General features: G+C 50.0%; 1 protein-coding gene across 2 annotated transcripts in view; it reads right to left on the bottom strand.

The window, feature by feature from the left end:
- STXBP1 (syntaxin binding protein 1) overlaps positions 1-22,888 on the bottom strand; it is a 71,029-nt gene that overhangs the window by 2,705 nt on the left and 45,436 nt on the right. Inside the window, exons 8-19 of one of the 2 annotated variants that reach the window (XM_032418189.1) lie at positions 22,691-22,775; positions 21,767-21,897; positions 20,703-20,810; positions 18,607-18,667; positions 17,187-17,252; positions 16,363-16,443; positions 14,238-14,376; positions 13,241-13,350; positions 11,595-11,696; positions 9,472-9,557; positions 6,304-6,458; positions 4,640-4,765 (exon numbers count right to left, since the gene is read on the bottom strand). In XM_032418189.1, the coding sequence (XP_032274080.1) occupies positions 4,656-4,765; positions 6,304-6,458; positions 9,472-9,557; positions 11,595-11,696; positions 13,241-13,350; positions 14,238-14,376; positions 16,363-16,443; positions 17,187-17,252; positions 18,607-18,667; positions 20,703-20,810; positions 21,767-21,897; positions 22,691-22,775 (1,234 nt within the window). In that variant the 3' untranslated portion in view covers positions 4,640-4,655. The remainder of the gene's footprint in view (positions 1-4,639; positions 4,766-6,303; positions 6,459-9,471; positions 9,558-11,594; positions 11,697-13,240; positions 13,351-14,237; positions 14,377-16,362; positions 16,444-17,186; positions 17,253-18,606; positions 18,668-20,702; positions 20,811-21,766; positions 21,898-22,690; positions 22,776-22,888) is intronic. The other variant, XM_032418190.1, reaches the window with a different exon arrangement.

Genomic DNA, 22,888 nt, shown 5'->3' with positions numbered 1-22,888 from the left:
GATGCATGGACCATGTGGCTTGGACATGGACTTTACTGGAACAGAACAGAAGTGACCGGGGTGTGAACATGAGGCCAGCACACATGCAGCAGCGGGCTTCAAAGAAAGAGATCCCGGTGGGAGAGAAGAACCGAACAAAAGAGATCCGTACTTGAAAATGTGCCTCCCTGGAGGTGCGGGCAAGGGCGTGGGCCTTGGGGGAGTGGGGACGGAAACTGCAGAGCGCCAGATTTCCACCCGGAGGGTAGGCAAAAGAAGGCTTTGGCTGGCTTGTTGGGGTTGATTCCAAATACCAGGGTCCCTGTGCCTTCGACCACTATGTGCTCAGCTGACCCGCGATGGCTGGGACTGCAGGCCTTGAACCTGCCCGGTCCATCCAGACCTCTATGTGAGGGGCTTCTTCCAACATCCCATCCTCTGTAGTTCAAGCCCTAGCCACTCTGTCACTGCCCCGAGGGAGGAACTGGTCCCTGGCTACTTACAGCCCACACCAGCCCCTGCACTGACCATTGCCCTGCACACCTGAGGCTCCTTCAGGAAAGGCCACGGGGCTTTCAGCAGTTTGTTCCTAGGCCTTTTTACAGCTCCGCCCTCCCCCAGATGTACCAAAGGTAGACTCATTTCTGTGACCTCGCTAATCTTCCTACGAGTCCTAAAGAACGTCAAAGGCTACTACTCCCCAAGTGAGAAAACAGGAATAAATGTCCAATTCTTAACAGTGAACCATTGCCAGAGTGAGGGTCTTCCGAATCTCAACTCCATGCAGTCTGTGCGTCTACATCTAGAAAGCCTCTGGATATTTGTGCAGAGATTAAGTTGGGGGCTTTCCAGGTAAAGGCGACAACAGTGCCCATGCTAGAGAAACCGTCCCTAATGCCCTCCCACGCCATCCCGCTGAGTTCCAGGAAACAAGACAGAAGACTCGATTTCCTGGATAAATCCAAAGGGAGCCTCTGGTCAGATGCCTATCCCAAAGTGCTCCCTACCCTCGCTTACATGCAAATTCAAGGTCTGAGGGAGGCCAAAAAAGGGTTAAGGAATCCATGCTCCTAGAACTTTCTACTATCTAATAGCTGACCATCTGGTGTTCCCAGTCTGAGTGAAAGAAGAAAGTGTCCAGGACTGAGTATTCTGGGCCCAAACTCACTGGGTGTCTTTAAAGGATCCAGACCAGCTGGTGTTAACCTGAATCACCTGAGAGCTAATTCTTGTCACCCAATCACCTGAATTAAAACCCTGGTCAAGCTTTCCACCACCACAAACTGCAGACGGAGGTGCATGAGCCTATAATACACGTGCCGCAAACCCATGTTTTGAACCCACGGGAGCTGACCAGGTCGGCCCTTCAGAACCGCAGGGGGATTCCACCACTCTGAGGTCTCTCTTATGCTCCGTAAGTGCAAGACTGAGAAATGTGAACAGTGGTCTCCAAACACAGTCATCCGAAAGACTGTCAGAGCTGTGGGCCAGACCCAGTGAGCTAGCTCTGCCAGGACAAAACCTTTCCTCACTGAGAGAATCTGGAAGTCAGAGTGCTCCTACGGATCGGCTGGTCTAGGCATTGCTGGCTTTGGCCGAAACGCACCCACCAACTCAGCAGATCCAGGGAGGTACCAGGGAATGTGTACATATAAGAGCAACCCAGGAGAGTTTGATGATCTACCAGGTTTGGGAAACATGCTCTGGCCCACCCCACATCCTAAAGATGGGAGAACGAAGCCCAGAGTGGCAGAGTGTTCATCTGCAGCCCTTTGGTGGCACAGCCAGGCCCGGAAGCCAGGCCACTGGTCTCAATTCTGGGCACCCTGGGCTCCTGGCCCAGACAGGGGACATGCAAGCGAATGCTTAAATAGCAGCTGGGCAATGGGTTCACTCTGAATTCAGATTCAGATCTGAGTCCCACTGAAAAATGAGACTTCTCTGATTCCAAATGGGAATAAAGCAAAACATTCAATATAAAAAAACAAAAACTTTCTCCCCAGTGCAAGTGCTGTGGACAGCTTTTCGGGGCACCTCCACCGGCTTCGGGCGGCCCCTTGGACATTCCCTCAGGATTGGTACTTTTAACACAACCCCCCAGAGCCGGGGGTGAAGACCTAATGCAAAGACTTCACTTCTGGACAGTATGGAGGGATGACTGATTAATGGGATTAAGGTGAGGCTTGGTGGCATCTGTGCACTTTGGCTACCCACACCTGCTCCCTTCAACCGGCACCTGGGGGGGAGAGAGGCACCAGAGGACGGAGTGGGCACGGGTACCCACACGCGGGGCCCGCCGGGGACACGCTCACTCACTGCTGAGCGGGAAAACTCATCTCCTAGAAGCTAAGTCACTGCAGACACTGACTTCGACAGGGGACAACCCCGGCCCTCTCCTGTCCTGCACTGTCCTCGTCTTTGGTCACCTGGATAATCACAACAGAAGGGGGCAAGTCATAGTTTCATCTGCCTTCCGACCTCCCTGGGATTGGGGCTCCATGTCGCGCTTTTTCCTAAAGGAACTCTCTAAAACACAACACTGCCCCCAAAAAGCATTTCAGAAACCAAGAGTACACAACTCAAGTCTATTCGTGTTCTCTGCTCAGATGTCAGCTGAGACCCTCTGTGCTGGCTGAACGTAAAACAAAGGAAACCAGCCTGCGAGGGACAGGCTGCTTCTGAAGCAGGGACTCCCAGAGCGAATCCTAGCTGGAGCCTCCGAGCTGTGGGTTTGAGTCTTTCAAACCCTGCAAGCACTCCGCCACTGCTGTGGCCTGGACTGAACATCTGTCCCCGGTAAGTCTTACAATACATCCCGCAGCAAATGTTGATCACCTACCTGCCATCTGTACACAGAACCAGAGGTCTCTAATTACCAACCAACCAAGGTACTTCTAAACAAAGACGATTTTTTTTTTTAACAATGACTATTTTTTAACAATTGCTTTTATTCACCACCCACTGGCTGCACTTTCTAGGGGAAGGCAGCTGGGCAGGATGGGAGGCAGCCCAGGGCCACAGCCAGCCCACCATGCACCGTGCAGGCTCATCCCACATGCGGCTTCTCCCCTCACTACTGCCCGGGGGGAGCCATCTCTAGGCCACAGGGAGGAAAGAGGAGACAGATTGCACAGCTGCCTGTTCTGACCTTTAGAGTGAGTCCTTTTCTGGCCTGAGCATGTTATGTTTATACAAACAAGCACGCTTCTGGTGCTCCCTGGTTATGGTTCTGATGGCCCAAACCCCTGAGGTTCATCAGAGACTGCAAATGCATGAGGTAGGAGTGCAAGCTTTGAGGCCCCCGATCTGAATTACTGAATGAGACGGTCAGAGCTCAAGGAGCCTGGGGCCCTGCGATGCAGCCTCTCTGCATTCTGCACACTGTGTGCGTGTGTGTGTGGAGCGGGGGGACCTGCTCCCGGCAGAGCTGGGGCTGGAGTCCAGGCCTCGCCACTGCTCACAGGTGACTCATGTCCCGTGATTCACCAGGCCACATCTCAGGCTGGGTGGGGGTGGGGGGTCGGTGGAGCACACAAAGTCAGGTACACAGTGTGTGGCCTCATCACAGACTGCATAAGAAAGCTACAGAAAAACTAATGCTACAGTGGAGTTCCTCAGTAACCGTCTGTCACATAACAGCAGAGGAGGTTCCCAGCACATGTGAGGGATGGGAAGAGAGAGGAAGGAATGAGGACAAGAGTAAAATCTGGATAATCTACCAGATGGACACCAGGTTCCTGGGTAACAGGTAAAGGCACAAGCGTGGTGGGAGAGAGAAGACACTCTTTCAAACAGCACACTGTGTTAAGAACAAATTTTAACCCAAAGGTTCCCAGATCTCACTAAGAGACTTCAGTGCGAGAGAGGGGTATGATGACTCAATGCTAGAAAAAATCCACAGGAGAATGAAAATAAAAGCAGTTACTGAAAGAGTAACTATGAAGGGCCATTTCCCCCAGATGAACATGAGACCCGAGCTTTCCATTGGTGGCTGGAGTTCACCAAGTACACGATGGCTCGTGACCCCATCACCCCCTAGAAACTTCCTCGAGCTGAGCGCCTGTCCTGGGAAAAAGGAATTTCTGTGTCTAACTACCACTGACGTGGAGTCTATTCTGATGCGCTCCAACGAGCCTCCCTCACGATCAGGTACCCGTGGATATCTCCACTGGACTTCTGCCTTCTTAGACATGATGGTCCCTTGAACGCCTGCGGGCCTCACTCTCAAGTTCGCACCACCCCCACACAAGCAGGAGGCCGTGTGTTCCCTGCCTGGTGCCTACAAATTCACCCGGGCCAGCAGGCTTGCGTGCCATGCCTCCAGCATCCCTCAGCTTCCAGCTCCCCTGAAGGACTGGTCACAGCAGTTACGATCACTTTCGGATTAAAACCCAGGGGGCGGCACCGCCTGACTGAGCAGCAGGGGACCCGGGGCACGAGCGAGCTGGCAGGCCGGGGCCCAGAGGCTCTCGCGGCAGGGTCTGTGAAGGCAGCCCCGGACACATTTTCAATCGGTGTTAAGAACTGCAAGCATTTTCTTGTTGAAAGAAAATCAAATAAATAAACTAAAAAGGGAAAAAGAAAGAAAAAGAGTGACGGAATAATCAAAGAAAACCCTTCAGAGTGGAAGAGTTTCTTTTCTGTAATAAGCTGCTTTTACTTTGTTTCTTTGGCTCTCACTCCATTGTTGGAGCCTGATCCTCAAAAGATACCCTAGAGGACTCCCTGAAGTCGGGGTGTCTCAGGTCCATGAGAAATTTGGTGGGAGTGAGAATGTGAGTAGAACCTGTGGGAGAACAGAGTCCAGCTGACTGCTTGAACAACGGTACGTTACAGGAACATGCCAACTCAGGCCCATGTTTTATGCAGCCAATGAGGTGCGAGAAAGCAAGACGCGAGCACGCGCACATGCACACAGGCCTCAAGGACAGGCCTCAAGGACAGCCGGCATGCACAAAGCAGGTGAGGCCACGCTGCGGACGTCAGCTGTCTGCGCAAGGCCTCTCCGTGAATCTGCGGGGGCAAATTTATCTCCCTAGGGTTCCACCCCCCAACAGGGAACAGCAAGTCAGGACCAAAGTCGAAGAGGGAGATTTACACCAAAGCCTGGCTGTGACAGCTTCTGCCCAGGAAAGCTGTATTTGAGCTGAGAATTATCAGACACATGCATGCAACACATACACAAGCAGGGGGCAGAGGGAGCTTTATCACGGGGTCCACGTAAAAAAAGGAGAAAACAATACAGGGAGAAATGGCGACCAGCTAGGGAAGTTCCAAGGAATGGGGAGGGGAGGAGAGGATGTCCAGTCTCCCCACTGAATGGTGGTCTCTAGAAAGGGGGTTGACAGTGCCAGGTCCATCTTGACTCACCCAGGAATGGCCACATAGACTGGTCTGCAGAACCTGCTCACTCTGAGAGCTTAGGGGGCACTGTGACTTGGTCACCCCAAAGGGGAGGTGTAAAACGGACACAGCTCAGAGATCAGGGGCAAGGCCAGGGCAGTATGTGCCGATAGCCTTTTGTCAGTGTCAAGAGGCAGCCCAGGAGGTGCAATCCATTTTGTCAAGGGCAAGATGGGGCAAAAGGAAGGCATCTGGAGTTCACTCTTCCCCTTCCAGCCCTAGAAACTGTGGAAGCTCCTGCAGGCATGAAAAAGGAGTAAAGTCTTCTGCTGCCTTTAAGTCAGCTTAATGAGTTGCTTTCTTTCTTCTGGAAAGGAAATGCCAGAAAGGGTATGGCCGACCTAGAAGTGGTAGGAACTGGAAGGGGGGGCGGGATCCCTTAGCAGAGTCCAGCAGTCAGGCCAGTATGCTTCAGGCAATATCTGCTCGCAGGCTGTGTCTGTCCATCTCCAACGGACAGGTAAAGGAGGGGGCGATAATTTACCTTCCATTCACTGAGCTTCTTCTGGATATGAGGCCCAATGCCAGGAAACAGACAAGTCCCACCTCAGGCCCAGTGCAAGGCTGTAAGTGGGTGTTCTTAACCCCGTTTGGTTGGGTAAGGAAATCGCAGCATGGAGAGGTGGAGCGCTTGCTCAAGGTGACCCACTTGGCAGTGGCCAAGCAGGGACGGGAGTCTGGGTGTGTTGGAGTCTGTGCTCGGGCGCTTCCCACCGCTTACAGCTGCCTCTCATCACGAGACAGTGCAGACACGAGGAAAGAACCCTTTGCCCCTTAGCTGCTGCTGTCCACAAACATGTCTAGAGACTAAGTTTTGCAGGGGCAATGGAGAATCGAAGACAGAATGAAACACCAAAGCATGGAATGGGTCAAAGTGCAATGAAGCAGCCCCTTCCCTCTAGAACACATGCCCCCACTCACCTATTAGCACTTCCCACTTTCCATTGGCTTGGGTCACCTCGTAAGCACAACGCATCTCGTTCAGGCTCACGCCCCCAAGGATGAAAATAATGAGGCGGGGACCACTGCGGTACTCCCCTGGGGCCTTATTCTTATGCCAGTGCCCATAGCGGGCGCTGGGGCGGGGGTGAGAGAGGGAGGGAAGGAGGAGAGAGAGGGAAAGAGAGAGAGAGAGAGATTAATTATGTTCATCTGCACTGAAGTATTTAGCACTTCATACCTCCATGACTTATTTACACATTCATTCTGTACACCAGTGACCAAAACAGAGTAGTAGCGAGTGTTGGCCGAGCTGAACCGCTGTGCACACTATCAAGGGGTCTGGCTGCCCACGCTGTGAGCTTGTCACTCTCTTGGAAACATGAGGCGACAGGCAGGCTCGAGTTAGCTTTAAAGTCTGGCGTGTCACCCCCCCCCCTCCAGCTTCGCCCCTCACGGTGGTTGTCAGGCTTCTGCCCTCGAGCGTACAGGTTTCTAGGCTCGTCTGGACCCTTGGCTGGCAGTGAGCGGTGACGGCGGAGTCAAGGCCCGCCGTCAGGTCGGCACGCTGATTCATGCACCGAGCACCTCACTGGGCTATGGTCTCCCCTGGCCCCGCAGTGCCGCCCCGAGGGAGACTCAGCCGTGCCCACCGAGAGCTCGCAGTTTAACTGGGGTGGGTGGGGAGAAGGAAGCAGGTCAGAATCGTGCTACGGAGGAGCTCAGTGCTATCAGGACCCACATGGGAGGGCCTTCTAGCATCATCATCCGGGCATCACGGGAGAAGTCTTCCCAGGAGATGTGACACTGAGCTCCTCCTGAAAGACAGGCATTTCAGTGGTGGGGCAGTTCCCCCCACTGGCCCTGAGCTGCTCTTAGTAAGTCTTCACCTCGTCCTCAGAAACAATGAGAAATGGGTTGCTTCCAGGTTAAGAAAATGGGGGAAATAAAACAAAAAGCAAAACAAGGAGAGAGAGTCTCTAGTGAAATCTCTGCCCTTCTTCCTAATGACAGCGTTAAAAAAAGTCACTTTCTGATCCTGAAGGTGCCAGGGGCACATGGGGTCAACACAGAGAAAATCCTTTGACAGTCTGCCATCGTCAGCCCGCCTGTCTGGGGCACCACCGGGGATTTGGAATTTTACCCCAATGTTGGCAATCGACATTTGGCCTCCACTGGCATCAGAGGGGATGCACGATGCCACAGAGGCCACATGGGCCTGCAGCCTCGGCCCAAGAGAAGGCCTGAAAGTGAGGGTGGGGGCGCCTGGGTGGCTCAGTCCGTTAAGCGTCTGCCTTCAGCTCAGGATCCTGAGATCGAGTCCCGCCTCAGGCTCCCTGCGCAGGGAGCTTCTCCCTCTGACTCTCTCTCTCACCCTCTGTCTCTCATGAATAAATAAATAAAATCTTTAAAAACAAATAAAAGTGAGGGCAGCAGGCTGGGAGGCAAGAGAGATGGCAGGCAAAGCACGAGCAGGAAGATAAGCATGCAGAGTGTTCATCTTGGGAGCTAAATGCTACTCCAGGGCCCCGGCATGCCCTCTTTGGAGCTAGAGATGCTCCTGTTCCAAGCTCAAAGGTTCATTCAGCCTTGACTCTTCTCAGGAGCCACCCCAGGCTCTCACTGTCAAAGAAAAACAGTAGCACCCTGGCTCGGAGGCTGCCACCTCAGGAAAGGTAAGAGATGCTTCTGTGGGTCAGGGAACAGCCTGGACCACATAGACGAGGGAGGCCAAGAAGAGTCTGCAGGCGAAATACCTTCAGACATCCTCACAGAGCACAGAAGGGAAGGCTTCCCGATGCACGGCAGGAGGAGAAAAAGAGGAAACGCCTTTGAAAACAGACCCTGGAAGATATCATGAGCAACCAAGAAAATACACAGTGTTGGAGAACCCAGGGACAGAAGTATGGATTGCTGTCTACTCACATCTGAAATATCTGAGCATCACCAGGTACGTGGCAGAAACCCAATAAACCCAAGGCATCCACACTTCCATCAAGCATGATTCTGAGAAACGTAGCTCTATGCAGACAACATATTCATCCCCTTCAATTGATTAACCAAAAGTGAAAGCAGAACACTCTGAGCACCTACTATGTGCCAGGCTCTGTTTTAGCAACTGAGGCTAAAATAGACACACAAATCGCTGCCCTCGCGAGGCTGACATTCTAATTGGGGGAGACTGGCAGTAAGCAAGAGAAACACAAATATTCTACTACATGCTGGTATGATGTATGGAGTGAACAAAAAAAGGAAGGGGGAGAGGAGGTGTTGGGGGGTGGCTATCATTTTTTTTCTTTATTTTCTGTAACACCTTTATTGAGAGATAATTCAAGTTATACGATTCCCTCATTCAGCGTGTACAATGCAGTGGTCTTTGGTATAGTCACAGAACTGTGGGCCATCACCAGTCAATTTTAGACCATTTTCATCACCCCAGAAAGAAAGTCCATACCCATTAGCAGTCGCTCCCCATTCCACCACCCCAATGCCTGCCCCCCATCCCCAGCAATCACTCATCTACTTTCTATCTCTACAGATTTGCCCACTCTGGGCATTTCATACAAATGAAATCATACAATGTGTGGACTTTTGTGACTGGCTTCTTACACCTAGTATAATGTTTCCAAGCTTCACCCATGTTATGGCACAAGTCAGTGCTTCATTCCTTTCTTAGGCTGGATAATATTCCATTGTATGAATACACTATGTTTTGTTTACCCATTTATCTGTTGATGGAAATTTGGGTTATTTCCACTTTTGAGCTATTACGAATAGCACAGCTAGGAACACTGGTGTAATGTTAAAAAGGATAGTTAGGGAAGGTGGAGGAGATAAGGGGCAAGCCACACAGATATACTGGGGACAGATCATTTCAGGCAGAGGGAAAAGCAAGTGCAAAGGTCCTGAGGCAGAAGTAAGCCTGACATTGCAAAGAAGGAAGCTAGTGAGGCAGAAATGGAGAGAACAAAGGGAGGAGCAAGGAATGAGAGTGGTGGGAAGCCAGAGGGTGAAGGGCCTGCACTCTGGCTGTGATGAGAAGCAGTGGGAGGGTTCTTGTGGATACTGCTGCTTCGTAACAGGACCACCCGACAACCAACCAGAGATGGGCCCACTTCTCCCACTCACTGGCTCAGGGTTCTCACTCACCTGACCGCGGTGGTACTAAAGGAAGCAGAGGAGCGAGTAGAGATGTAAGGGTAGTGCTTGGTATCAAGTTTGTCTTCAATTGTGTCCTGGAAAGAAAAGAGACAGATATTGGGCTTTTGCCATTTGTTTGAGAAGGGCCAACAGAACCAAGGCAAGATGGTTCAAAGAACAAGTCACTTAGCACAGTGACATGGCCAAGTTTGCAACAACCAGCACCCCCCCGGCCTGCTGCCCGCTCTAAGTGCCTAGCACGGTGCTCCGCAAGGACCAGACGCCCTACGACTGGCTGGTGCGCGGAGATCAGTCTTCAGGGCTGCTTCTTTAAAAGTTAAAAAACAGGGCGCCTGGGTGGCTCAGTCGTTAAGCGTCTGCCTTCGGCTCAGGTCGTGATCCCAGGGTCCTGGGATCGAGGCCCGCATCGGGCTCCCTGCTCGGCAGGAAGCCTGCTTCTCGCTCTCCCACTCCCCCTGCTTGTGTTCCCTCTCTAGCTCTCTCTCTCTCTGTCAAATAAATAAATAAAATCTTTAAAAAAAAAAAATAAATAAATAAATAAAAGTTAAAAAACAAACAAACAAACAAAAAACTGCAATGGGGCGCCTAGCTGGCTCAGTCCGAAGAGCACGCGACTCTTGATCTTGGGGTCCTGAGTCCAAGCCCCATGCTGGGTATAGCGATGACTAAAAAAAAAAAACAAACTTTAACAAAACTGCATTCATTTTTCTTGCTTCCCTTCTAATTTGTTTTTTTTTTCTTCTACATTCTACGTGAGGTTATAAATGTTGCATTCTGTCCAATAAATTCCTGACACTTGCCATCAGTCTTGGAGAAACTAGGCATAGGCACAGTGTCTCAGGCAAGACAAGACCTTACACCTTCAGTTTCCCAAGGGTCTAATTATCCAGGGGGCGGATTCCAGCTATGCACCTCCTGCTGTCTAGAACTCCTCCTAACAGCTACCATGGGAAGCCCCCCCCCCCACACACACACGGTTCTTCAGGGGGAGGGGGAGAGGGGCAGGAAAAGGGAGCAGAGAACAAAGGAGCAAAGGAGATAGGGGGTGGGCTTTAATTACATTACAAAGAAACGTAACCGGTTCCTAGATGTTCATGTTCACCCATCCTTTTGGTTTGTGGGTTTTAAAAACAGGAAGTTGACTCACTATATATATTTAAAGTATACTTATTTTAATAAGTCCGCAGGAATACGGACTGCTTGAACTGACAAAGGAATTCTGGGAAAGTCCCCTCATTGTCAGGATCCCAGTCTTGTCCACCTACGGAGAGCAGGAGCTGGACAAGGTAGCTCCAAGACCCACCCTGAAGGTCCAGTGGGGCAGGATTCTAAGCGGGGTTTCTTGAACTACAAGCAGAGAGCAGAGAGACACCTCACATTCACAGATACGAAAACACCTACTATGTCCAAGGCACAGTGTCAGAGGACACATGAGTTGAGGGCAGAGGTCAAGGTATAAAAAGCTGACTCCACACACTGAACAGATACGTGTATGTGAAGGGCATCCCCGACACACTACAGGAGTCTGGGGCAGCCTCTTCGGTGCTGGGAGGTCAGACAGGGGCAGTGCATGGGAACCGTCAGACCTGATGGGGATTTTGAAGGAAATCAGGGCTCAGAAGTGAAAAGGGAGAGCACCGCAGGCAAGGGATGGATGTGAACAGAAGAGCAGAGGCAGAAACATGCCTGGCAGGGTCCCTGACTGACAGGGTGTCTTAGGGAGGGACTGGCTCGGGTCGCATCCCAAAGGCCCCTCCACACACACCTGCACCCTCGGAGTGGCGCTCGTTACTCATCTGACCTATAGGCGCTAGATGTGTTTGGTCCTTTGGATACAGCACCATTGAGGGGTCTCTACTCTGGGGCTATGTCACATAGATCGTGGGGGTCTGCATTTGGTGGCCTCTGGGGACAGCTCTCCCTAAACCCTCAGGACAAGGCTATGGGGCCTAGAAGAGCCCTGAGACTGGATACAAATCCTCTGGGACAGATAACCCCAGGCTATCACCACCAGCCCACAGCAGGTGAAGCCGGAGGCCTCTGGGCCTGTAGGCAAAGAGCCCCAGGCCCTGGCTGTCCCCCCCACACCCTCACAGCCAACCCTCACTGACCTCCATGATGTCTTTAATGATTGGGGTCCACCGCGAGAGCTGGTAGGTCTGCTCGCTGATGCGCTCCTTCCGCTCTGGCTTGCTCCTGCGGCGCAGTGTGGACTGAGCGCAAACACATGTGACATTAGATGGAGTCAGGGGTCATCTGGGCCCCTGCGACTTTGCTGGCCCTTGGAAATCGCTCCTGAGGACTCCCTTCAGAGAGTCAGCACTGGCAGAGTACGAAGTGGGAGGGGTTTTCCTGGAAAAGTCCAGCGTGTGCCCCTTGGGCTTTCGCCCAAGAACCTGGAGCAAACTTGGTTCTTTAAAGCCATGAAAAATGGCAAATGTGGGTCAAACATATAAGTGTCATTCAAAAAACTCCTGGTAGTGGGGTCCCTCGGTGGCTCAGTCAAGCGTCTGACTCTTGGTTTCAGCCCAGGTAATGATCTCAGGGTCATGGGATTAAGGCCTGCGTCGGGCTCTGTGCTCAGTGGGGAGTCTGCTTGAGATTCCCTCTCCTGGGACGCCTGGGTGGCTCAATCAGTTAGGTGTCTACCTTTGACTCAGGTCTTGATCCCAGGGTCCTGGGATCAAGTCCCATATCGGGCTCCTTGCTCAACGGGGGGCCTGCTTCTCCCTCTGCCTGCCACTCCCCCAGCTTGTGTGCTCGCTTGCTCTCTCTCTCTGACAAATAAATAAAATCTTAAAAAAAAAGAGAGAGAGAGAGAGATTCCCTCTCCCACTCCCTCCCCCTCTGCCCCTCCCCCCACTGGTGCATGCATTCTCTCTCTCTCCCCATCTCTCTAAAGTAAATAAATAAAATCTTAAAAAAAAAAAAAAATCCTGGTAGTTAAAAACATAGTTTGCTTCAATTATAGGAGAAAAGACTGTTTTGGGTAGGACTTGGTCTTTGATTTTGCTTTGACAGTCTGGGTGCATGAGTAAACCATCTCCATTCCCATTTGGGTGCCTCTTGCGAAAAAGGGTCTAAAAACACCAAACTACCTAGGTTTGGTAGTTCTAGGTCTCTGGTCTGGGCTCAGGGACAAAGTTTTTGACTCTAAGATTCCAAAAGAAGTACATTTGCAACTCCAGCTTTATAGCACCCTTGTGTGAACAACTCCCCATAGGAAGAAAGTAGAGAGTGAGGTTCCTAGCAGAGAGATCTGAAGAGTGCTTGGGCCTCTTCCTTGAGTTCTAGAGCCCCCCGACCCCCAGCCTCTTCTAGAGTGTGCAGTGTGGTCGGGCTTCCCAGACACCCTGCCCTGGCCTGGTTCTGAATCATCACCAGTGAAGAACCAAGTGGCAAACCTGCTTGATGCTAACTAAGCATTGTGCTCTCACCCTCAGAGAAGATGCTGGACCTGGGTGTGAAAAAGCAGACCAGACTGACCTCAACACACAGAGAATGAAGCTGGCGTGACTCCTGTTTGAGGCTGGTGCAGACACAGCTCAGCTTTAATGACTCTGTGCACATCTTGGTTCTGGGAGTAACACTTCTATTTTATTATATCTCTATACCTTTATTCTCCGATTCTATGTTTTTTCTTTCTCAATGTTGAGTGTATGTATCATAAGCCACCTTAAGTAAATCGGGAGAAAAGATAAGACACGCCAGCTTCTCTTCTGCCTCTCCCTCCCCATATGCAAGCCTGGCCCCTTACATCAGTGACGATGGGCACCCCCAGGTGCGCCATGTTGGTGATGATCTCGCTGTCCTCTGGGGGGATCTGGGCATGCTGGATCAGTTTATTCAGGTTCTCCTCAGTGATGCCTGTGAGAACAAAACCCCTGGTCACCACACCCAACCACCATGCATCACACACTCAGAAGCAGAACCAGTTGCCTGAGGGGGGACAGTGCCCCTTCTCAGGGTTAGTAGAAATGAATCTTCACCACATCAACTTTACTGTAAGATGAGGACAAAATCAGCATTTCGATTCCACTCTAGCCACTCTGTCCCAGGCTTTGACCATCAGCAACTGCCCCATTATGGTCTATATTTCCACCCGTCTCCTGCTTCTCAGCCATCCCTGCCCACCCCCACCCACATCGAAGTCAAGAGTCTCAGTGTCCATCTCCTGCACAATGGACACTTATGGGCAACTATAATGCGGGTAAAAATCAGTTATTTAAAGGCAGAGTTACCAATGTGATGCAAGTATCTGGCAGACATGCTCTCACAAACTGGCTTTGCAGTCAGTGGCCTCTCCCCGCTCCCACCCGTCCTCTTCCAGAGACGCCACACCTTTATTACCTCTAGAATTAATTGCCTCTAGTTGCAACACATTTGCTTACATTTCCCCAAATGTAAAGAGCCCCTGGGATCTCCGTATTAAATATCCTTTCCGGGGTGCCTGGGTGGCTCAGTCATTAGGCGTCTGCCTTCGGCTCAGGTCATGATCCCAGGTTCCTGGGATCGAGCCCCGCATCGGGCTCCCTGCTCTGCGGGAAGCCTGCTTCTCCCTCTCCCACTCCCCCTGCTTGTGTTCCCTCTCTCGCTGTGTCTCTCTCTGTCAAATAAATAGATAAAATCTTAAAAAATATATATATATCTTTTCCATGTCTCCTAAACACTTTTCCACTTTGTCTTCTTTCTCCCACCTGCCTCATTTGCCCAAGGAAGGGCCTCTCCCCTCTTCTCTATCCCACCATTCCTACCATTCTTCAAAAAGATGTAGAGAAGGATGATGCGGATTTTGTCGTAAGTGCTGACATTTGCATCCAGCAGAATGGGGACGATGGCTCTCATGGGGTCCTTGATCTTCTCCCCTTCAGCATCCGTGCCCATGGCCAGGTCCTGCAGAAAACACACCACACTGGCCCCATTCCTGGCGACGGTCTGGATGGATGGGAACTACTAGACAACTGGTGGTCCATAAACGGGATTTGTCGCTTGGCTGGGGAAGGTCCTATGCAGGGGCTTCTGCTCTCACAAGGCCCTGTAATCAGCACTGGTGTCATCAGCATTGTTTTATATGGCATCAGTGAGAAGTGATGACAGCCCCAGGGTTCACTTTGCAAAAACAGAAACCACCATGATTTTTTTGCCATCTTGTTTGAAGGTAGGCAGCTCCCTCCGGGTGAGTGCCCGTGTACCTGCGCTGACTCGGGTCAAGACTCAATCCTGGTGGGGCCTCTAGAGGTACAAAGCCCTGTTGAGGGATTGGGGCTGAAAGGGTTGCCTTCCCACACATGAAAAGCTTTGGCATCTTAAGGGGCCACTGCCTGGCTAGACTCTTCCCATGTGCTCCCCCTTGGTGCTGAAGGACATGTTTTTTGAGTTTTGAGCTACTCTATGTTTTTGACCTGTTTTTAATCTTCCAACCACTTTCAGGGCGAGGAGAAAAACAAGGGAAATCCAACCCAGGGAGATGAAGGAGGAGAGAGGGGCTGGCAAAAGAGGGAGGATGAGAGAGAGCACAGTGACGGCCCCCGCTTCATGACTCAGGCAAGAGTCACATCCACTGTAGAGAGACCAGAGAAGGCTGCACATCAGCCTCAGGAAACCATGAACCATTCACTCTGTTCTCAGAGACCAATGGCTGCAACCCTCCCTGGAGCGTCTGAGGGAGAGAGCCAGGAGGAAGTCACAGTGCCTTTCTGTCCTGACCTGGGATGTCCTACATCATGTCCTCCACACTCTGGGCTCGCCTGAAGGTTCCCTCCTCTAAAGACCCCATGAGTCCATAACCATCATGGTCTCGAGTTCGTGGTCTGTCCAGGCCGAGGAACGTGGGTGCCCCCAGGCCCCTTCACCTCTCAGAGCTACCACCATCCTCAACAGACTTTTGTGCAGTGGGACCTGAGTCTAATACTCTCTAAAGGTCCAATTAAATGTAACGAGTTCAACAAATACTATGGAGCACTTCTGAAAAAATGTACGCTTCCAAGGATTCATCCTGACTGCATTTTACTGATATAGGGATGCCCTATTTTCCAGACAGTCCAGTTCTTTTGGAGAGGATGCCCTGTGCTTGCCAAGATCGCCCATGAAACTAATGGACTTCTGCAGGGTCACTTCCCCTTGGAAGAGCGTCAATGAATCAGGACAAGTCTGACAAACCCAAGCTGGCCTGTCACATCACGCTGGAAGATGTAAATCTTAGCTTCACACTGCGAACCTGAGCCGTTCTTTCTCACCACGGCTTCACACTCGCTTAATGCCCTCCCTTGCCTTGGAAGCTGACCCTAGCTGAGGAATGTTCTCACACTTGGAGAATGGAGGGCCAGGATTAGTGACTCCACACAACACTCCTGGAAAATGTGGCAGCATTGTTATTTCCTTTTGCAGATGAGGAAAATAAAGCAGAAATAGGCACATCAAACAAATCAGTGACAGAGACAGAATTCAAATCCCAAACTGCTGACTTTCAGTCCTAATCGTGATCAGGGAGGCTGTGGGTGAGTTTCTGACATGCTACTGCACTAGCTTTTCTCAGCATCTAGGTCTCCAAAGCTGGTGTGGCCACAGCAGGAGAAAAATAAACTCAGAATATAAAACTCAGCCAGCCTTGTCAGTGTAGGGCTCAGAGATCCATATATCTCTCTTCAGACATTCCAAGGAGCCAGTAGAAAGTCAGACATGCAAAATCCAAATGACACAGCATTCCAGACCAATCTAGTCCCTACCATTGAGAGTGGAAGTGCATTGATTGGCTCCAGAGTTGAGACAACGTGATCTAGTAGACTTCTATATCCTATGATTCTGCGGGATGTTCAAGGTCAGATGTTACAATTCAGCTGGGTCAATGGGCATGGCAGAAAGAGAAGGAAAAGGTTCTACCTGTTCCACTCGGCAGAGTTTATCCACGGTGCCTTGGTAATGCTTCATGCAGTCTTCGGCCAGGTGCAGGTGAGTCGAATACTGGGAAAAAACAGAGAGTGTGTGATCAAGAAATCACTCACTCACAAGAAATCACTCATGCAACATCTACTGAGCTCCTACTACGTATAAACACTATGCAGTGCAAAAAGGAGATTCCAGCCTCATAAAGGAGATAAAACATGCATTCCAGCAGGAACACAAACATCATGACAGAAAATTCTGTGTGTCAAAAGAGAGGGACAAATTGCATTCCTAAAGGAGGCAAGTGGAGGGAGGAATCCTTTATGAGGGTAGGGTGGTACAATGGTTCTACAATGTATCCACGAATTCTTTGATACCCCTTCTTCTAGGAGGTGGAGCTTAATTCCCCCCTCCTCGAGTGTTGGTTGGATTCAGTGACTCGCTTCTAACAGAGTGTGGAGGACATGATGTAGGACATCCCAGGTCAGGACAGAAAAGGCACTGTGACTTCCTCCTGGCTCTCTCCCTCAGGTCACTCACTCTGGAGGAGGCCAGCTGCCATGTCATGAGCACATTCAAACAGCCCAGGGGAGAGGCTCATGAGGTGAGGAATTGAAGGATAAAGAGAGAAAAGATGAAGAGGAGAAAAGAAAGTCATAGGAAATAAAAGTTATCCAGACTTTCAGCTTTTCCTAATAAAACTGGAAGCTGATTAAAAACTTGTGGATTTCAATGTATCAGTCAGTACAGTGGGGCTCTGAGAGGTCTTACTGCAACTGTTTATACTCAAGATTCAAACCCATCATTTGGGATGGTCGTACCTTGCTGAGCTCTTTCTGGTACTGGGGCATCTTCTTCAGCATCTGGGACAGGTCCCGCATGGTAGTCTACAAGGGGAAGGAAAACATATGGTCTCACTCCAATGGCCCTGACCTAGGAGGCTCTGCAAGGGTGGTGGGCACAGGGCAGGACAGGAGCCAGCACCAGACTTCCAAGTGCATGCTCAGAAACTCTCGAAGCTATTAAGCCCAAGATCACCGTGGGTTTAGATTTCCAGGCCTCTGGTTCAAAAAATTATTGATCCAAATACCATAACTATCTTATAGGTGGGGAAGTGAACTCCAAAGGGTAGCAATTATGTTTTATTTATTGGACTAGAAAGTTCCTGAGAGCATAATTCTTGCCAGGAAAAAGCAATTTTTCTCCCCCGTGCGGCCTTTCTGCTTACTCAGCTCAAGCAGTCTTGAAATTGAGTTCACATTTCACCCCAGCAGAAAGGCTACAGTTGTGTAGACAGGTAGCAAGAAGGAAGAAGCTGGGAAAGGGCTGGGATGTGCATCCTGACAGGTGAAAGAGGTCTGTTTACTTGCTAACTGTGTGACCCACCTAATTCCACTCTTATCCAACAAAAATTTATTGAATTACTACTATATACCAGGTGAGGTGCTGGAGATACAAGAACAGAACAAACAAACAAAAAAGAGAGCTTCCTGCCTTTTTGTGGAGCTACCATCTAGCAGAAGAGCCATTCCGACTGAGATGATTAGTGTTCTTCGGAAAATCACAAGTGTGGATACAGAGGTGCAGAGAGGCACCTCACTAGTCTGGGGGCGGGGGTAGGGAAGGTTTCCCTGAGAAAATGATGCCTGAGCCAAAGGACCAGGACTTCACAAGGCAAGGCCCAGGCAAGGAACTCAGGCATGGCTGGAGCAAGGTGGTGGGTACAAGCGGGTAGGGGGCAGACCTAAGAGTCTGGGGAGCCTGATGGCCTGGTGCTATAAGGTGTGTCCATGAGTGAGTGAGACTTGATTCTACTGGGAACAGAGTCACCAAATGGTTTTAAGCAAGCTTAAAATACAGTCAGAGCTGTATTTGCCTTGACCACGATGGGTAAACCACCTCTGATGAACCCATGTCAGGGTAAGGAGAGGACCAGGCAAGTTATGAATTCTAATTCCACCACAAGCTAAAAAAGGTTTCATAGTTCTTCTGGCTTAAACTGAATTATGATCTAAAACAGTAAATATTAATCTTTAGGGTAACAAAATGAAGATCTCTATAAACATCAAAAGATGAGGGCTCCGATCTCAATCTTGAATGCAAAAATAAGACAAAATGATATCAGATGAAGAGGTGACAATAACTCACTAGTCCTGTGCCATGGAGGCATCCTGCCGACCAGCTCTCAGAAAGAAGACAGGGATTAGCCTAAAGGACATGGGAGCTCTAGTATGCATTTACCTTCTCTCCAGTATTCATTCTCTTGCTGGAAGAAAAGTCTTTCAGAGAACGGGTGACTTCCCTAGAAGACAGAAGGAGGCAGCTAAGTTTCGCAGCAACGCCTTGGGCCTCCATGTGGACGCCACAGAAGTGCTGCGAGGTTCTTCCTTCAGGAACATGTGGCAAGTCTTCCTGCCAGTAAGGTATGCATTTAAAGTGATTTTTGAAGAAGAGAGAGAGGGATACATCATTTTCCTAACTAATATTCTAAAGCAGGGTCTCCAGAGGGGGGTGTACGGGATGATTGGAGAGAAGAAATTATTAGTACATCTATTTATGTTTACTTTACTCCATCCTTAAATTTATGCTTTTGTATATACTGTAAAACATACATATTACTACAATTAACTATATAGTTAATTCATAAATAAACTTGCATATTGGAAATGTGAAGCAACATTTTCCTAAGGTTGAGTGATCCGAAAAGTTTGGGGCCACTTACCTGAACAACTGAACTATCCAAGACTGTGTTATTTTCCCACTCTTCCTTGTGAACTTACTGAGGATATCACCAACTCAATGTAGCAGACAGAATGTCTTTCTGCAAGGGGCACCTGGGTGGCTCAGTCGTTAAGTGTCTGCCTTTGGCTCAGGTCATGATCTGAGGGTCCTGGGATTGAGCCCCGCATTGGGCTCCCTGCTCGGCAGGAAGGCTGCTTCTCCCTCTTCCTGCCTGCTTCTCCCTCTCCCACTCCCCCTGCTTGTGTTCCCTCTCTCGCTGTCTCTCTCTGTCAAATAAATAAATAAAATCTTTAAAAAAAAAAAAAAAGAATGTCCTTCTGCAAAAGCAGAATTTTTATTTATAGCTTAAAGGTCTTAGAAAAACATTCAGGTGTTAGGGGCACCTGAGTGGCTCAGTTGGTTAAGCATCTGCCTTTGGCTCAGGTCATGGTCTTGGGGGTCCTGGGGTCAAGCCCTGGTGCCAGTCTGGTGGGGCTCCCTGCTCAGTAGGGAGTCTGCTTCTCCCTCTGCCTCTGCCCCCCACCCCCGACTGTGCACTCTCTCTCTCAAATAAATAAACAAAATCTAAAAAAAAAAAAAAAAATTCAGGGCGCCTGGGTGGCTCAGTCGTTAAGCGTCTGCCTTCAGCTCAGATCATGATCCCAGGGTCCTGGGATCGAGCCCCACATTGGGCTTCCTGCTCAACGGGAAGCCTGCTTCTCCCTCTCCCACTCCCCCTGCTTATGTTCCCTCTCTCACTATCTCTCTCTCTGTCAAATAAATAAAAAGATCTTTAAAAAAAAAAAAAAGAAAGGGGCGCCTTTCGTCTGCCTTCGGCTCAGGTTATGGTCCCAGGGTCCTGGGATTAAGCCCCGCATCGGGCTCCCTGCTCGGTGGGGAGCCTGCTTTTCCCTCTCCCATTCCCCTGCTTATGTTCCCTCTCTCGCGGTGTCTCTATCAAATAAATAAATGAAATCTTAAAAAAAAAAATTCAGGTGTTAGAAACATTTTGAAACATCTTCAGAGCAAGGTACGGGTGCTGTATATACACACTAGCTCTTGCTTGGAAATTTTAGGGATGACAACAGCGGAAGAAGATGACACACCGGCTATATAAAAGAAAATCGAATTGATGCAGTGTAATCTGGATCTTTCAGTGGAAGGAACTGGCTTTATTTATTTATTTATTTTTAAGTAGGCTTTATGTCTAACGTGGGGCTTGAACTCACGACCCTTAGATCAAGAGTTGCGTGTTCTACTGACTGAGCCAGCCAGACGCCCCAGGCACTGGCTTTAAACATTTAGTGTTTACAAAGCATTTCCTGAGAGCTACAGATGTTTTCTAAAAATACTAAGAGCTACCTGAACACAGAGTGGATTTTCTCACTTGGCGAAGCTGGTGTCACTCGAGCTGAGATTAGAAGGGCTTCATCATCACTGGTTATCATGTGGGTGAATTCATCCACTGAGCAGCTCTGTGCAAGCTGCCCAGAGTGTGCACATGAGCAACTGCCATCTGGAGAAAGGGTTTTGCCTGCACTCTGGGGTGAGCCCTGGAGCTGGGGCGGCGGGGTGGCCGGGGTCCCTGGGGAGGGGCGGAGGCAAGGGGCTCTTACTGGGACACTTCCGCGATGTGCTTGTGGCGCAGTGCTATCCAGAGGTCGTCATCCTCGTCCAGGAGCACCTCCTTCACCCGTGCCTCTCCAATGCCACTTGTCTCGTACCTGGAGAGGAGACATCCCCACGAAGTTCATCCAACCCCGTCCGATTTGTAACAGACGAGAGCTTACGGTCTCGGCCATCTGAGGGGTCACTGTCCGCAGCAGGTGTGCTGCATCAGCACCTGACACAGCAGCAGTTTCTCGGGCAGGGAGAGACCCAGAGTCAATGTTTTAAAATCTGCAGGGTCAGCCGGTATGTGCTCAAGTCAGGATACAGGTGGGTCCAGAGCTACTTGTAAGGGAAAGTCAGAGATCACGCTTGCTCCTTCCTGGGAAGGACCAGGATACCATCCTCAAACATGTGGTACCTAAATTTTCAGTTTTAAAATCAGGTACCTGCAACAGGTCCTCAGCATATTTTTACATGTGAAATCACGAACATCTAAGGGAAAGCAAGAATTACAAGTACCAACAGGGAGGAAAACTGACATTCAGTCACATTTTTAGAACCTTAGTTTTGAAACCACATGAGAACAATACAGTCTGTTTCCAAAAAAAGAAAAATTAGTTTTTAGAAACTGAGTTTTGGGTGATTGTTACCAAGAAAAATGTTGTTTATAACGAAGAAAACAGCTCCTTTGCAAATAAAGTTCAGTAAGAAACTTCTGTTGATATATTTTCTTATATTTCATGACCTATAAATAAGAAGTTTTAACTCTGAATAAGCTATGCACACATGTGGGTGCACAGACACACACATCCACACACCTCAAGCAGGCTCTGAGCTGAGGTGACATGAGCCGTGAACTAAAGATCTAAAGTTCTTGTTCTCCCCCAAAGGGGCACGAGCTCCTGGCTGCTAATGCCACATAGATTTGGGAACTCACAGAAAAGCTTGCAGGCTCATTAGCAAGACTCTATCAATACACCTGCTTTCCCTAGGATGAAAGACATCCTTTTTCTCAGGTTAGAGGTGCATTTGGTTTGCTTGCAAAGCCGTACTGGGTCTGTACACTTACTTGTATACATCATTTTCAATGGGCAGCAGGTCATAGCTCATAGCCTGAAAAGTCAGTTCGTGAAGCACGGGGGAGCTGGGGTCGAAGCCGCGGTCCAGGATCAGGAGCTGGGAGCGCGCCTTGTCTGGGCCCTGGAAGGACAGACACAGGGAAGGCTTTCACAAGCCACCCATACAACTCCAGTCTCTCCCACTGGTGCAGCTGCCCCTCCTGTAAAAGCAGCCCCAGGAAGTGACCTCTGAGATAAAACCTGCCAAAATAGCACTGACTAGTCCATTTGCTGCTTGACAGGAACACCAGTAAACACCATGCAAAAATCCAGTATGCCTATTTCCTAATGAGGGTCCTTTAAAGTAGATCCAAAACTGTGGCTGGGGTCCAGAGTGAGCTTATGAAGGAGAGCACCACCTGGGTTTGCTTATAAATAGGGTGACCCACCATCCAGTCTGCCTGGGACCCAGGGGTTCCCAGGACCCGGGACTTTTAGTTTTAAAATTATGATAGTGATAGAACAGTTCTGTCCTGATTGCAGTGGGGGTTATGTGAATCTCTACATGTGATGAAATCGCACAGAACCATCCACACATGCGAGCACACGTACAAACTAGTCAAATGTGATTAAGGGCTGGAGACTGTGCCAATATCAATTTTCTGGTTTTGATACTGTACTTACTATTGAGGGTGTTCCCAGGACACAGGACTTTCAGTGCTAACCCTGGGCAAGTCCCAGCAAACAGACACAGGTTGGGCACCCTACACGGAGCAGAATCTGCATCCCCCCCACCCAATGCTTGAGCATCTCACTGAAGGCCAGTGGCGCCCACGCACACTCTGGGAGCGACAGAACCCAGCTGTCCCCAGGACTGCCATACAAACACTGTGGTCACTTGGCGAGAGAGCCACGTGCACCAAGTCCAGACTTACCTCGCCCATTGTTGGGTCATCGGCTTTGTAGGCATCGAGCTTGTCCTGGATTAGCTGAGCCAGCAAAGCATTGTCCTTGTATTCCCTGACAAAGGAGGAGTGACAACAGGGTGAACTGGCCATGCACCCACCCGACGGCGCTGACTGTCCTCAGGGTGGAAGGCAGGAAGTGCAAGGAGGGTCAGGGGAGATAAGCTT

Source organism: Phoca vitulina, unplaced genomic scaffold (genome assembly GCF_004348235.1).
Source record: "Phoca vitulina isolate PV1807 unplaced genomic scaffold, GSC_HSeal_1.0 scaffold21, whole genome shotgun sequence".
NCBI lineage: Eukaryota > Metazoa > Chordata > Mammalia > Carnivora > Phocidae > Phoca > Phoca vitulina.
This window is presented reverse-complemented; position numbering and strand designations above follow the sequence as displayed.